This window comes from Cordyceps militaris (genome assembly GCF_000225605.1).
Source record: "Cordyceps militaris CM01 unplaced genomic scaffold CCM_S00002, whole genome shotgun sequence".
Lineage (NCBI taxonomy): Eukaryota > Fungi > Ascomycota > Sordariomycetes > Hypocreales > Cordycipitaceae > Cordyceps > Cordyceps militaris.
In genome coordinates, this window is record NW_006271970.1 from 4,486,803 (window position 1) to 4,502,140 (window position 15,338).

The 15,338-nt window shown below is 50.5% G+C and overlaps 5 protein-coding genes across 5 annotated transcripts; 3 read left to right on the top strand and 2 right to left on the bottom strand.

Moving 5' to 3' along the window:
- Positions 1-291: 291 nt before the first annotated feature.
- On the bottom strand, positions 292-2,346 carry CCM_03334 (signal sequence receptor alpha subunit; the record flags this gene model as incomplete). The annotated part of the gene is made up of 3 exons (XM_006668485.1): positions 292-1,051; positions 1,116-2,056; positions 2,113-2,346. The coding sequence occupies 3 exons, from the start codon at positions 2,344-2,346 to the stop codon at positions 292-294; spliced, it is 1,935 nt and encodes a 644-aa protein (XP_006668548.1).
- Positions 2,347-3,197: 851 nt separating this feature from the next.
- Positions 3,198-4,319, top strand: CCM_03335 (ER to Golgi transport protein Yif1; the record flags this gene model as incomplete). Its single annotated transcript, XM_006668486.1, has 4 exons — positions 3,198-3,470; positions 3,531-3,732; positions 3,783-4,108; positions 4,158-4,319. The coding sequence occupies 4 exons, from the start codon at positions 3,198-3,200 to the stop codon at positions 4,317-4,319; spliced, it is 963 nt and encodes a 320-aa protein (XP_006668549.1).
- Positions 4,320-4,781: 462 nt separating this feature from the next.
- On the top strand, positions 4,782-5,576 carry CCM_03336 (integral membrane protein, Mpv17/PMP22 family; the record flags this gene model as incomplete). The annotated part of the gene is made up of 3 exons (XM_006668487.1): positions 4,782-4,877; positions 4,951-5,030; positions 5,111-5,576. The coding sequence occupies 3 exons, from the start codon at positions 4,782-4,784 to the stop codon at positions 5,574-5,576; spliced, it is 642 nt and encodes a 213-aa protein (XP_006668550.1).
- A 2,111-nt stretch (positions 5,577-7,687) lies between these two features.
- On the top strand, positions 7,688-8,116 carry CCM_03337 (stress responsive A/B barrel domain protein; the record flags this gene model as incomplete). The annotated part of the gene is made up of 2 exons (XM_006668488.1): positions 7,688-7,792; positions 7,868-8,116. 2 exons carry the CDS (start codon positions 7,688-7,690, stop codon positions 8,114-8,116), a joined length of 354 nt encoding a protein of 117 aa, XP_006668551.1.
- Positions 8,117-8,300: 184 nt separating this feature from the next.
- Positions 8,301-10,338, bottom strand: CCM_03338 (MFS multidrug transporter, putative; the record flags this gene model as incomplete). Its single annotated transcript, XM_006668489.1, has 6 exons — positions 8,301-9,066; positions 9,131-9,472; positions 9,521-9,727; positions 9,842-9,905; positions 9,967-10,073; positions 10,172-10,338. The coding sequence occupies 6 exons, from the start codon at positions 10,336-10,338 to the stop codon at positions 8,301-8,303; spliced, it is 1,653 nt and encodes a 550-aa protein (XP_006668552.1).
- Positions 10,339-15,338: the final 5,000 nt, after the last annotated feature.

Sequence of the window (15,338 nt, forward strand, 5' to 3'; positions counted from 1 at the left end):
AGGCACGGCATAACTAACGGTCGACGCGGCCATTATACCTGATTGTTAACATAACCATTTTCTTTGTCACGCATTTTCTGTTTTATATATTAGACTGGGAGCAGGCACGCAAAACTTTGCGTATATTAATTATATAGTGTAATACGATTTCTTACTCAAAACACAAGACAGACGCATGACACGATGTAAGACACAAAATTTGTAGTTGATATTATTAGTGCGAGAATTAAGATCTATTGATGAATAAGCTTGCGCACTATTCGTTATCCAATAATTTGTAGATTACATATTCTAGTTACTGCTGAGAAGCTTCTCGACAGCCCATTTGACGGAAAAGTTGCGCAGGTCCGAGTAATGCTGGCCGACGCCGACAAAGACGACGGGTACGTTGGTGGCGTGGACCAGGCTGACGAGGGTGCCGACCATGTCGCCGACAGTGTCGCACTTGGAGATGATGAAGCCGTCGAGGGAGCGGACAGCGCCGAAGGCGGCGTTAAAGTTGCGTGCCTGGGCGACGGAGTCGGTGCCGACTAGGGCCTCGCCGACCATGAGGATCTTGTCGGGTTGGGCAAACTTAGCAAATTTCTCGAGCGACGACATGAGGCGCTGATCGTTGTGCCGGCGGCCGGCAGTGTCGATAAGAACAACGTCGTAGCCCTGCTGCGCGGCGTGGGTGACGGCATCCTTGGCCACGGTGGCGGCATCCTTGCCGTAGCCCTTTTGGTAAAGTTCGACCTGGCCGCCCTCGCGCGCCGTCAGCTCCGTGAGGTTACGGACGTGGACGGCGAGCTGCTCGACAGCGCCAGAACGGAACGTGTCGCCGGCGGCGATGAGCACCTTGTACTTGTTTTGCAGCAAGAAGAAACAAATCTTGGACAGGTTGGTCGATTTGCCCACACCATTGACGCCAACAATGGACATGACGTAGGGACGGCGCTGTCGGAGAGATGTAACAGGTGGTGATGTGATAGAGTCAATGTCGCGAAGAAGGTCGAGGGACGACGTCGGTGTGAGCATTTTGGTGAGAGATGCTTCCATCGCTGTCTGAATCCTGGCGTTGATGCCTGTCGAAGCGGGTTAGTATGAATGGTGATGGGCAGATCATGGTCGTGAACTTGCCTTCAAATGTTCCGGTCTTGGTGCCTACCAGCTCCTTTTCAACGCCTTCGCAGAGTCGTACGGCAGCTTCTCTGGCCACATTCTTGCGAAGCAGATGATCTTCCATGCCCTTCATGGCATTTGCGAGATCCTCAGTTGTCAGGGTCTTGCCGCCAACGACGTTGCGAAAGAGTCCACTGATGGCGTTTACGCCGGAGCCCACGAGACCAGTCTTGGCTGACGCTGCACGTGAGGCAGCCGCCCTTTTCGCCTCTGCAGAGGCAAGGATACCTTGTACCTCGTCGCCCAGGTCTCGCAGCACAAATTTGCCCTTGGTCGATGTGCCCCAGGTGGAGGAGTCGACGGACTCTACTGCACTGGACTTGCCCACGCCATCACCGCCATCCTGCGCAGAGTAGTCAAGCTGCACATCGTCATCCTCGTCTGCGAAGCCGTCTGCGTCCCACTTTCTACCCTTTTTGCCGCTTGCGACCTTTTTCGGGCGAGTTGCTTCATCCCCGGACGAGGCAGGGGCCGAGTTGTGCTTGGCCTTGCGCGCACGCCTTGACATTTTGGATACGGGACCAGCTTTCGCAACAACTAGATTGCTGCTCGCAGGTGTCGTTGGCCGCGATGTAGTGGGTGTAGAATCGGCCGATGCCGCCTCTTTGCTAACACTATTGGAGACAGTGCGACCCCGGTATGTCAAACCAGGCGCAGAAAGCGTATTGCTATCGGGAGAGCTGTTCGCATCGTCAATGGCTTCCGTAGGGTCGGCTGTACTGGACTCGTCGAGTTCTCGAATCTGTTGATCAAAGTATTCGTCGAACCCATGACACTCGACCAGGGTTGTGTGCGGCTTCTTGACCTGTTCGCCATAGAGACTGACAAAGATGGTTCGAATATTGTCGACGAGTTTATCCACCCAGCTCAGGTGAAGAAGGGATCGATATACAACCTAGCTTCTCGTCAGTATTTTATGTAAGATTGCATGTTGGGAGGCCATCGGCTTACGACAAAGATAACTCCGAGCTCCTTTACCATAGCCCACTTGAGAGTGTGGTGGTCGGTCTTGTAGGCGGGATTGGCGGCGGCCGATTGAGCACTTTGGACAACATTGCCGGAATGCTTCTCCTCAATAAATGTATCAATAATGAAATTGTTAATTATCGATGGGTTGACAGGGGCGTATGTGCGCGACCAAAGCACAACGCCTGAGGTCGTAATAATTTCGAATGTGTCCAGCATTGCGAACAAGCGTGGTGGGGGGAATGACGAAAGGCGAGATTGATAACGAAGGGAGAGGAGAGAGCTGAAAGAGCGGAAAGAGCGGCGATGAGAATAAGAAGAAGAAATACAATCTCCAGCGCCGAAGCAAAACTTCACTAGCTGTCTGAGAGAAGTCGGTTCTGTGCTGTTGCAAGTGGCGAGCTGGGATCTTGAAGGTTGGCGGCGTCGCAGTGATAACTTAACATAGCGCTGGCCTTTATTTTATTCGCCAGCGGCCCACTCTGTTGTCTTTCTGGCGGTTTAGTGGTGCTTTCCGGGAGTCTGGCCCGGACCTAACTAGGTAGGTAAGGTACCTCCTACCTACCTACAGTGGGTGTAGGTAGCTAGGAGGTAGGTACTACTTAGGCTAGGTACATACCTACCTACCTATCACGTGCGGGACTTTTCTTGAGCCACCGTTACTACGTGTCAAAGAGGTAGCGTTGTGCACCGGTCGCACGAATTGGAGCTGTCTAGAATAAAAAATAAATTTCCTTGTCTATTACGTTTGAAATATTTTACAAAATACATTGATTTCTTTTTTCTAAAAAGAGTTAGACAAGAGGAATTTGTCGATTTGCCCCATCTGAAATCTGAAAACAGGTGGGTTACGTCAGTTCAGGGGCGTTGCGCCAGCCTTCTGTGGGTTCATCAGTGGGTGTAACTAGCTCCAAGCAGCTCTCAGTGGCAGAGGTTTGTACAGGGCAGAAAAGTGGCCAGCGCAACCACATGTCCTCCGTCCTCCACGCCCGACTCTGGCCACGGTCGCAGCCATCTCGACTCGATTTCCGTTCACCATCTCCATCCGCACGCCGCAGAAAACTTGCGCCATGCAGCGAGCCAACTACGGGCAGTCACCCCCTCTGCACCATCCCGTGCCCCAGCACGTATCGACGGTGCCGCAGCTTCGGTCACCTCCCCCTCCACCGGGCTCCGCGCAGTCGCAACAAGGCTACGGCGGCAATCCGTACCAGCAGCAAGGCGGCGGTACGGGCAACGTCTTTGGCGCCTATGGCCAGTTCATGAACGATCCGACGGCCCAGGTCGCCGCCCAGTTTGGCCAGACGGCTTTCAAGCACGGTCAAGAATATGTCGAGCAAAACGTGCGCCGTCACCTGCCCTTCCCTTGCGCATCCCTCAACGACGACTAACCAGCTCGCCAGATCGGTCGCTATGTCAACGTCTCGGCCCTCAAGCACTACTTCAACGTTTCCAACTCCTATGTCATCAATAAGCTCTTCGTCGTGCTCTTCCCTTGGCGACACAAGCCGTGGGCGCGAAAGCAGGGCACGGCAACCAATGGCCAGGAAGGCTGGTACCTACCGCCGCGCGACGACATCAACAGCCCCGACATGTATATCCCGGGTTAGTCTGTCTGGCCTGTCGCCTCTGTCCCTCTACTGATTCAAGTCTAGTCATGGCTATCGTAACCTTTATCCTCCTCTCGACTCTCATTGCCGGCCTTCGAGGCGATTTCCAGCCTGAGCTTCTCGGTTACACCGCAACAAAGGGATTCGTCGTTGTTGTTGTCGAAATTATCGCTCTGAAACTGGGATGCTACCTTCTTAGCATCTCAAGTCAATCTCAGCTTTTCGACTTGATTGCCTACTCTGGCTACAAGTTTGTTGGCATTATTACCACTATCGCTGTGGCCGAAATCGTCAACGGTGGCAAGGGGACTGGCGGTTGGGTTGGCTGGACCATTTTCCTGTACACTTTCCTTGCCAACTCCCTCTTCCTGGTACGCAACGATGTAGAGTGTTGGCAAAGCTTCACTAACAATGCTGCAGATGCGATCTTTGAAATATGTCCTGCTACCTGAAAACGCTGGCAGCAATGGTGCACCTATGCAAACCGACTCAAGAGCGAAGCGCAACCAGCGAACCCAATTCCTCTTCTTTTACTCATACATTGTGCAGTTTTTCTTCATGTGGGTGCTGACGCGAGCATAAAGCACAACTGAGGAACGGAGTCAATGGACGAGCTACGTGGCAGTAGCCATGACGGGACAAGAACCAACTCACTAAATAGCGTCAGATGAAGTGAACGATTCTCACATCCTCTTCCCTAGACACTAAATTAGAATAATATCTACGAGAAATGTAATGAAACAAGCGTGATTCATACTTATTCAATCAACGTGGATGTCAGGTCTTTATCACATCAACCCTACGGATACTGAGATGGCCAATACAACCGCAGGACACAGATGCTACGTCTCATCGGATATGAATCGGCAATCGATCTCAAAGGTGCCCCACATACACATACGATAGCCAGCACAAGTGCAGCATTTCTCAACCTTACACCCCCCTTATTCCACATCACCCAAATAATATCCTCCTAATCAAAGCTTTTCCTGCATACATAACTACCTTTGTTTCGAAATTTGCTTGAATTCTGACGTTGGCCTCATGCCTTCCCCAATTGTGGCGGCGACGATACAGTCGGCCGGTCTCGGAGTTCTCAGCAGCATTCTGGCACAGTGCATCACAGCGTACCGAGAAGAGGTACAGACCGTTGCCGAATTGAAGCACCTCGCGTGTTTGTTTCTAATTCCCAGTCTTCTAACATATTTTTTAGGGACCGTTCTCGGTTGACTGGATCCCGGTATTTCAGTACCTGCTCTTCATCATAGTCAATACGCCGCCCAACTTTTTATGGTTCGTCTGCCGCCAAGTCGCCTCCGTCGGCAAGCTGCGCCATTCGAAGCTTTCTAACACTTCATTTTACGTACGAACAGGCAAGAATTAATCGAGGCTGCTTTCCCCTCGCACCCGGAGCCTCAAGCTCGTCCCGAAAAGGCTGGTGGCGCGGGATCGCCGCCCCCCCTGTCCACTCGCAATACGGTCATCAAGTTCCTTCTGGACCAAACTGTCGGCGCCGCCGTCAACACACTGCTCTTCAGCAGCTTTACGCGTTCCCTCAGGATGGCCAGCGGGCATGCGCCGCGCGTCACCAGCGTGTCCAAGGCCGTCAGCTACTGGGTCAGCCCCGACGCCGTCGACTTCGCCCAAGTGGACTTTGGCGTGGTGTGGGCAGAGGCCAAGCGGGAGTTTTGGCCCCTGATCTTGGCGGGATACAAGCTTTGGCCGTTTGTGTCGCTCGTCAACTTTACGCTCATCAAGTCTGTGCAAGGGCGGAACTTGCTCGGCGCGCTGGCTGGGGTCGTCTGGGGCGTCTATATCTGTTTGGTTTCCGCAACATGAGTCCGTATCGTATGTGTTGCGTTGTTTGAGAGTTGTCTGTATGCCAATCCAGCCTTTGGGGTCATGCTGTGAGTGCTAGGGAAACCACATGAGTAGGCGTCAGGAATATGATTATGTTTAAGTTCCGCTAAATTCCTGGCTACTTATTTCGCTAAAGGGAGCACACTAATGAATACCAATGATGTAAGTATTATAACGAAGTTGTTAAAACAAATCAGCGCTCTTTTCACTCCGAAGTGTGGTTGGGTTTCTCTGTCATGCATGCACGCCCCGTACGTACTACGGCCAAGACTCCGGCAGCGGGACGAACTCGCTCAAGTCTAGCTCCTGGGCTACTCGTCTGCCAATGGTAGGCGCGTTATTCGAGCGATAGGATGGAGGATAGATCCACGAGTGAATTCAAAAGCTTCCGGTGATAGCACGTGGTGCACAACCGTTCCATCAGAACCGGTCGAATCATCATCCCCTTGGGCACCCGTAAACCATTCAGGATCGGGGGTTGATAAATCAAAATCCAAGGCAAAGAATAGTCCTTGGGCGATAGAATACCAGTGATCCAACCAAGCTCGCATCTCCCACATATAGTCTTGCGTGTTGTCCGGTCGCAGCATTTCACTGGCGAAATTGAAGATGGTCGCTGCCAACCATCTACACGGTTTAGGAAGATCGGGGATGGATTGAAGCCTGCACGACCAAAATCTCGCAGTTCTGTAAACGTTTCGGTCGTCGGCCGCCTCCCACTGATGGAGAGCGTCAAAGAAGCCCAACTGCCGTTCGTCGGAGATGCAGGGTTGGAGGGCCAGAGCGCCCTGAAATGTTCTGAATTGACATAGTTTCACGCCCAAGCTTGACCTGCTTGGTATTAATCTTCCGTCGATGGCAGTGTAGGTTGGGTCTGTATAGGGCAGTTCGGCGAAAACATTGTCGGCCAAATCTTGCGGGTACAGAAGATTAATCTCGAGCGGGGCCACTCGGACGCCGCCTTGGGGTTCTTGTCGAGAATCGCTAGAAGCTGGAAAGTCTGAGTAGATGTCTCTGTCCTCGGCCAAGATTCCTATCATGTCCGCAATGGCTTCCTCCACAACAGCGTTGCCGTTTGTCATGCGAGCGATGTTGTCTTCAGTGTGCTGCTAGACCGCTGCAGGTGATCTGTGGTAAAATATCACGGCACATTCGCCGCACAAGGGGTTGGCTGCTTTGTGTTTGAAGAATATTGCATGATATACTCTATGCAGAGGACAAAAATACTATGTGGTCCCGCGGTGTGAGCTTGCGCCATGGTCAACGTGTCGCCACTGGCCAGCAGGCAAGGAATAGCATCGTCCGCGGCAAGACATGATGAGATGATGAGAGAGAGTAAGATGGAATCTTGGTTTCGTTTTTGATAAGCAAAGTAAAACGTAGACTAACGATAGCGCAGTTTTGATAATGAGTGTAGATATGTGATGCATGCTCCAAGGTTGCATAAGTAGTAGTAAGAATGCGGAGATGATGGTCCGACCAAATATCCCATCCGCGTCACTACAGATCGCGCTCCAATGCTCCTGCCTTCCGACTCAGACCAACCCATACTTCCGCTGGTACCGATTTTTTTAGTGACGCCGACAAATTTCCCATAACAACAAATTTTCTTTCCAACCAAAACATAATAGCACCCCGCACCTGGCACTCCCTCCTCCTCGCCCGTATGAACACGAGCCCTGCGGTAGTAGAGAGCGCACTCAGGCAGCTTTTCGGTTTTTGCTGTAACTACGAATCGCGACAAGAGCGATTTTTTTTTCTGATATGTAGCTTTAGAGGCGGCGCGATTGGTCGGCAGAATCCCCCGGTATGCTTCATGGCTTCATGGATAATAGCGGGGTAAACGGAATTGTCGGAACATGGAATGAAAGCCGTGCCCCTCTCCCACCATAACTGACATCCGACTCAAGCCGCCGCCGCCGCCGTCTCCTACCAATACCTATCCCGTTTCCGAAAAAATCGTAGCTTGCAACATATACTTTTCCAGCCGCGTAATTTGTTTATATATATAAGCTAGAAGAGCTTCTGTTCCTCGTTGGAGTCTGCATCCTTTCCCAATTTTGCGCTGCAATCATACCAACAATCACACAATGGCCGACCATGTGCACCGCGTTACGCTGTTCAAGCTGCCCAAGCCTGAAGATGTCAACACATTGATTGAGCAGTACAAAGTCCTTGAGGCTACCCACCAAAAGGTCCGTTGTATATCAAAGAACATAGGCGGTGTCTCTTCTCTCTCGACAGACATGCTGATGAACACTCGACTTTAGAACGGCAAGCCATACTTAAAGTCCGTCGTCATTGGTAAACCCGAGGCCGACCCTCGAGCTCAAGGCTACACCTTGTGTGCCAAGACCGAATTTGCCAGCGCCGATGATATGAAGTATTACGACGAGGAATGTGAGGCCCACAAGACGCTCAAGGGGGTCGCCAAATCTCTCGCGCTGGAAGGCGCGATGAGCGTTTACTTCAAGCCTACCGTCTACCACCCTACCGTCGGCGCCGGATCCTCGCAATAGAGAGCTGAAACTGGCTGTATTTTTCAATTCAATGATTGATTATAAATATCTATATCCAACTTGGGAACTTGTCTCCTCGAATCATAGCGCTTCAATTGCCGTATATCGCCTGCCAATCTTTCCTCGACAGTCTCACACTTCCCACCAGCACCAGTCGTCGACGTGCACCCACACTCGACCGTACCTAGACATTCTGTCGAATCCTTGTGAGCTCGTCAAGCTCTGTGGTCGAATCGCTGTTTCTATTGGACGATAGCTTGTCTTGGGGCAAAGATGTCAAGATTTCCAGCGATGGGGGATGTCTTTCAAGAGTGAAAAGCGCGGCTATCACCATGACTGCACACACGACGATCATGACCCTCGTCTCTTCTGTAAAGGCACCAGAGTATACAGACCTCACAATTTCTTGCATAGCAGCCGGAAACTGCAGGCTTGCTACCGGTGATCGGTGGATTTGCGCGAGCTGCTCCGGCGAAAGCTGCGACCTCAACGACTCATTCACGTGGCCGTTGAATACCACGGTACAAACCGACAATCCAATGGCGCCCCCAAGTACCCTAGCTTGTGACACCGCTCCTTGAGCAGCCGCTCTAGTCTTTTGTTCGGGAGCTATCAAGTTTGTCATGATGGTCGCTGCCGAGAAACACAGCCCAACTCCTAGACCGAAAGTAACTTGGAATATATACTGTGTTGCTTTGACCTCTGGCGTAATGATGGACATGAGAGTTACTCCAAGAAGCTGAAGACAAGCGGCCGCAACAAGAGTATATGCAGTATTGTTCTTCTTGCTTGAGATAGCCCCGCCCAAGAAAGAGCCAGTGGCACATGCCCCGAGTAGAGGCAAGATATGAACACTCGCCATCAAAACTGACTGGCGGTCGACAATTTGATAGCTTTGGGGGAGGTTAACTGCCAAGGAAATATAAGGAAATCCTGTCAAAAGAGTGACACTGACAATCGTATACTGTCAGTATCAAACGATATGCATTTGGGGGTGGACTTTGAACCACTCACAGGAGTGCAGCAGAATACACTCGCCGCTGCATGAGCCTGATTGGAAAGATTGGCTCGATTCCATAATACGCGTTGCTTTCCAAAAGAATTTGCCAGAGAACAAACAAAATCCAACATGTTGCCGAGATCGTCAGGGTCGTGATGATCTCCGGGCTGCTCCAGGCATAAGTCTGTGATCCAGCCTGCTGAACGGCAAACACCAAAAGGCCGGAACTGAATAGCAGTGTGACGCCGCCAATAAAATCAATCGTTGTAAATGCTTCCCATGAAAGCATATTGGCAGCATTTTCCGGTGGCCAGAAATTCGTGATGGCCAGCATTGCAACTAGTCCAAAGGGGATGCTGTGGAATATCAGTGGCAATTCACAGGCGAGCAGCCTCTCTACTTACTTCATGTTGAAGAGCCACCTCCAGTCCGAAAACTGCACCACCACACCGCCAATAATCGGTCCCAGTACAAATGCAATAGTCAAGGTAGCTCCTACCATTGCCCCAATCAAACTCGGTCGATGCGAAGGGCCAACTTCGACCAGGCCAATCTGAGCCAGGCTGTAAAGCCCGGATGCTCCAATGCCTTGAAACCCACGACAAACTATTCTGTAATCAAGTTAGTAGAGATTTATCCTTTTCGCAGGGGTATTTTGTGCTGACAAGGCTACCATGCTCTTGGACGAGGCACACCCAAGAGAGAATGCCGTGAAGAGCACCCACGACAGCACGAGCACGTTTCTTCGTCCGTATATGTCGCTCAATTTTGAAATGACGACGGCAAATCCTTCAAAAAGCATTAGAAATGGTTTCATTTTTTCGGGTGTGATTTCTTTGTGTTGACATACCCATATATGTCAGGAGGTACGCCAGCACGACCCAAGGTGCATTTCCAAAATCCTGTAGTTCTCGCGAGATGGTAACTAATGAGGTGGAAGCGATGGATGTATCCAGGCTAGAGAATAGTAGCCCTGCCAGAAGACTGTGCCACAATCAGAATCACCTTCGTCGGTCGCGCAGGCTCTTGCGACCTACCATGTGACAAGGACGCACTGGCTAAGCCGGCTCGTGGCGTGCCTTGTAAGGACGGGTTCTTCCTTATTCGTCAAAGGCTGCTCGTCGCTTTTCCTTGTTTCAACTATTGCATTGTTGGTCAGGCAGAGGGATGGGTTCGGATATGTCAACGAGAGCCGGAAGGTGTTATCTATGGCGTTTGTCATGTTGGCGTGCGTGCAATTATAGATTGCTTCCAGCGGACAGTTGTTGTGTGCAATTCGGGAGGTCTAGATCGTTGATTATTGCTCTGGTGATATCGTGGGTCGAGTTGACGGTGTAGGTCCTCCGAATAAAAGAACATGGGTGATGGTGTTTGATGTGGGAGGAGCGCGAGTGGCTTTTTACCTAGTTTTCATCGGTCCTCGGATGTGCTTCCTGGCCGAGTTGATTCGGACGTCTCGCGCATTCTTTAGTCAAGTATATCAAGCCTACATCTGTGTTACTGGCTCTAGCCTTTCCAAACCTACGCCTCCCGTGTCCCCTCCGTGTCGCACGGTGGCGTGGGTAGTGGCAAAAGTCACCCCGACGGGCGAAATACGGACAGCAAGCATCGCCTGCAATTGATCTCTATCCTTTGCAAAGACGTTTCAGTAGTATAGACTTTTGTGCCCTAACAGTGAGAAGGTACGCTGGTCAATGCTATCCTCTGAATCTTGTAGCTCTTCATGAATTTGAATACTGTTGTCTACCACCCTCTTTTTATCCTGTCTTTCCTATTCCTCTATTTTCTTTCTCATCCTTTTTATTGGGAAAGGTTAGATGTTCCCGGTCAGCCCACTGTAGTAATATCCTGTGCATTGCGGTTTACTGTGGCTTGTATATGTGTACGCGGGCACAGCTTCAGGGGTGCAGTGCAGAAAAGCACACGGAGGATTCCACAGGAATGCGCTACCGTAGTATAAAACGTACCCTAGAATCTCACTGATCCATTCGAGGTTGAATTAAATAGCAATTGTATTTCGTTGATGATATCCCAGTCATTTGCGTCATGTCTAACACACCGATTCACTGGCTCGGATACCAGCCCCAAGATCCGACTCAGCGCGTACGGAGTGGAGGCCATGTCTTTCATATATAACTCTTCTACCAGATTATAGGCTTGGCTATAACTTCTCCCTATGCGTTTATTATATTCCTCTCGCAAACAATTACGGTTTTCAGCGTAGCTCGGTTGTTGTTTGGCTCGGGACTCAGGCTCATGTTGCATGTTACCGTGTTCCAGTTCCCGTCGCTTATTCATTACCAAGTGGCACCGCCAAGGCGAGGTGGATAGATCGCTTGCGGAAGACCTAGTGTGACGAAACTGTCGATCTGGAACCATACCAAAGACAATGAATCCATCCGTTCCTGAGTAGAAGGCACACCTCGGATCGTTCCACCTCCTGATTCGTCCCCCCTTCTCTGTGTATTACATTGTACTACTATGACCTGTTTGCACCGTTTCCCGTCCAGTTCACGGATGAGACAATGGCAGTCATCACCTCGAAATTGTTTGCATGCCCGTTGTACGCCTCGCGGGGCCTCACCCTCAGCTCCATTCAGTACTGGTACGAGCCTCTGGTGCGCTGAAGCACACAAGTCTTCTTCGCAGCAAAAACTCTGTGGGGGGGTTTTTTTTCCAATACATATATAGCACATAATAAAGATTTTTCTGCCGTTACTTACAACAATAGTTTTGTCCAACGTCTTGTGCGCTGGGGGTTGTTTGTTTGTCTTCCCGCAGCACTATGCAAGGTGTAGCATTCCCCAGCCATATGCACACCAGGCGGTTCCCCCGAACCGCCAGTCTCATTCACTTCTCAATCACGCGTCATCTGATTTTGTCATCCATCACATCTCACACCGTGCTCCACAGGGCAATATATGACCGGTGTGGCCGGAGGTGACCGGCCACGCAACGTGCAGCCGCTTTGATCAGGTTTCAAGTTCGGATTCGAGAGCTGAGAGAATACCCGTCTTTATCTTGTTTGCTCTTCAGTTTCAGTCATGTTAGCTCATAATGTACAGAACCAAAGTGACTCCAGAAAGTAGGCTTTCGTGTACGAGTTAACCGCCTCGGGGGAATGTTGCGAGAATGGAGGCCAAGTCGCGGGGCTGTTCTACTTGGACAGCTCGCCCGCAGGTTTGATGGTTCTGCAGAACATCGTTTTTGATGGGGCATCAGTTGTAGCTTGATGTCAATGCGTCTCTAAAATGACTATCGATGAGCGCAGAATGCCGCGTGGCCGAGATGACAGACAGGAGCTGTCAGTTCTATCCCCTTCTTGTTCTACGGCCCCTATTCTGCTGACTTTCTTCACACACATGATTCACCACAAACTATATCAAAATTGATAGAGGCATCTTGCGTGTCTTGGCTTGCAGTCTCAAACACACCAGACTACTCATAAGCAGCCCTCACGAAGGCGCTTCGAGCACATATCTGCAAGCGTGGCTGCATTGAGCGCAGCAACCAGCAACCCAAACGGGCAGTTTATGCAGACATAATACGCTCACCATCAAAAGTTCTGTGCTGATCACCCAATCAGCCGCTCGATCAACCAATTACTCTTGCAGGAGCTCCGCTCCCGGCTGAAGCTATATTTACTGCAGCCTCACAACCAAAGTCCCCCGGAGTAGACGAATGAAACCCTGAAAGAGAAGCGGCTGACGAATGCGTTTACTTCATTTTCCATAGTTTCTTTCTCATCTTCTGTCTTCTGGCTACGTTTTTACCCATCTTTGGTCTTCTGTTCGTTGTTGTGGTCCCAGGCATCATCATGGATGACATTGCCGTCATAGGTGTCGGGCTTCGATTTCCTGGTGATGCATCATCGCCAGAGTCGCTATGGAGCGTCCTAGAGCAGGGTGAATCGCAATGGTCCGAGATTCCCATGAACAGACTGAATATTGATGGTTATTATCATCCCAGTGGTGAACGCCAAGGATCTGTAAAGTAGATCCCTACTCTCCATTTGACTTCGCTAATACGCCGTCAGATATCATTCAGAGGAGCCCATTTCATCAGAGAAGACGTTGCGCGATTTGATGCACCAGTATGTATACATATACTCTACTAAGTCTTCTCGGCTAACTAGGTGCTTCAAGTTCTTCTCCGTCGCGGCTGCGGACGCAAAGGCCATTGACCCTCAGCAACGTCTGCTTCTAGAAGTCTGCTACGAAGCTCTTGAAAATGGTATGCGGCACATGATCAGCTGAAATGAATTTTACCAATAACGTTTTATGTTAGCTGGTTGCACAAAAGAAGCCATTGACGGCACCGATGTCTCTGTTTATGTTGGGTCTTTTGTCAAAGGTAGACTCCCCGTCGACACTACCATGATCAAATCCTAACTTAGATTTAGATTACGAGCAAATCTGCCTGCGCGACCCGGACTGGCAACCTCAGTATGCCGCAACTGGAAATGGCATTGCCATCATGTCAAACCGCATCTCTTATTACTTCAACCTTCACGGTCCAAGCATGACGATTGACACAGGCTGCAGCGGAAGCCTCGTGTCTGTTCATTTAGCTGCGCAGAGCTTGCGCTCTGGTGAATCATCTATGGTATGTATTTTCTGTCAAATTTTACCTGAAATGGTCCGCTTACTCTTCTAGGCTATTGCTGCCGGCGCTGGTTTGATCCTGACTCCAAACACAATCATGCCTATGACAGCACTTAATTTTCTAAGTCCAGATGGCAAGTGTTACACATTTGACTCTCGCGCAAATGGCTATGGACGAGGCGAGGGGATCGGTGTTGTAATCTTGAAGCGGCTTTCGGATGCTATTAGAGACAACGACACTATTCGGGCTGTGATTCGCGGCACCAATGTGAACCAAGATGGGCGAACTACCGGTGAGTTCACGATCAATACAAGGCACAGAAAGGTGTACTAATCGTGAGGAAGGCATTACTCTTCCCAGTAAAGAAGCACAGGTGGCAAATATTAAAGCCGTCTATATGGGTGCCGGGCTTTCTTTCTCTGACACTGCATACGTCGAGTGCCACGGAACAGGCACACAAGCTGGCGACTGGCGCGAGTTGAAGGCCATCTCCGAAACTCTCGGGGCATGCCGCACTTCTGAGAATCCTATATTCGTGGGATCCGTCAAGCCAAACATTGGGCACCTGGAAGGGGCTGCTGGCGTTGCCGGTTTAATTAAAGCCGTGCTCATGTTGGAGCGGGAGAGGATTCCCCCACATGTCAATTTTGAAACTCCAAATCCTGATATTGATTTCAAGGAATGGAAAGTACAGGTATTGTGCCTGGCCAAATACTTTTACCAGCCCATAGCTGACCCAGTCTCAGGTGTCCCGCGTTGCACAGGCCTGGCCGTCCAACTTGAAGAAACGAGTGAGCGTCAACTGCTTCGGTTTTGGGGGAACAAATGCCCATGTAAGTGCAATCTCTCAAAGAAACAATGACATGTATAAACAGCGACTAAAATATTCTTCAGGTCATCCTGGACGGAGCCGCCGAGTATCTTTCGACGAAACAGTGGGTTGCCCACCACAGCTCAGCAACATGCAAAGTCAATGGCTTGTCGCGGCAGAACGGATCACACCACTCAACCCAGAAAGAGCCGGATAACAGCTGGCAAGTTTTCTGCTTCTCTTCCAACGAGAGCTCCGGGATTAAGAGAATCGTGACTCGGCATGAATCCATGATTCGCGGCTCGCAAAATTTGGCAGCCGACTTCTTACCAAACTACGCTTACACAATGGGCTGCCGCCGCTCATGCCTTGAATGGAGAACATTCTTCGTCTCCAGTTCGATTTCGGATTTGGCTGACCAGATGAGCCATTCCAAGTACTCGGTAATACGGTCTTCTCCCCACGCATCGTCAAGACTTTGTTTCTTGTTTTGCGGCCAAGGGTCCCAGTGGGCGCGCATGGGCTTGGATTTGAAACCTTTTCCCGTCTTCTGGAACAGCATCAACTCTGCCAGTTGGTATCTCAGTACGATTTTGGAATCTCCTTTTGATCTCATGAAGGAACTGTCGATCGAGGCCGCAGAGTCTGCTCTCTCAAGCACTCATATCTCACAGCCAGCGACGACGGCGATTCAAATTGCAATTGTAGATTTGCTACATTCATTGGGCGTAGAGCCTGATTTCGTTGTCGGGCATTCATCGGGTGAGATTGCAGCTGCGTATGCGAGCGGCGCTATCTCTCGCGAG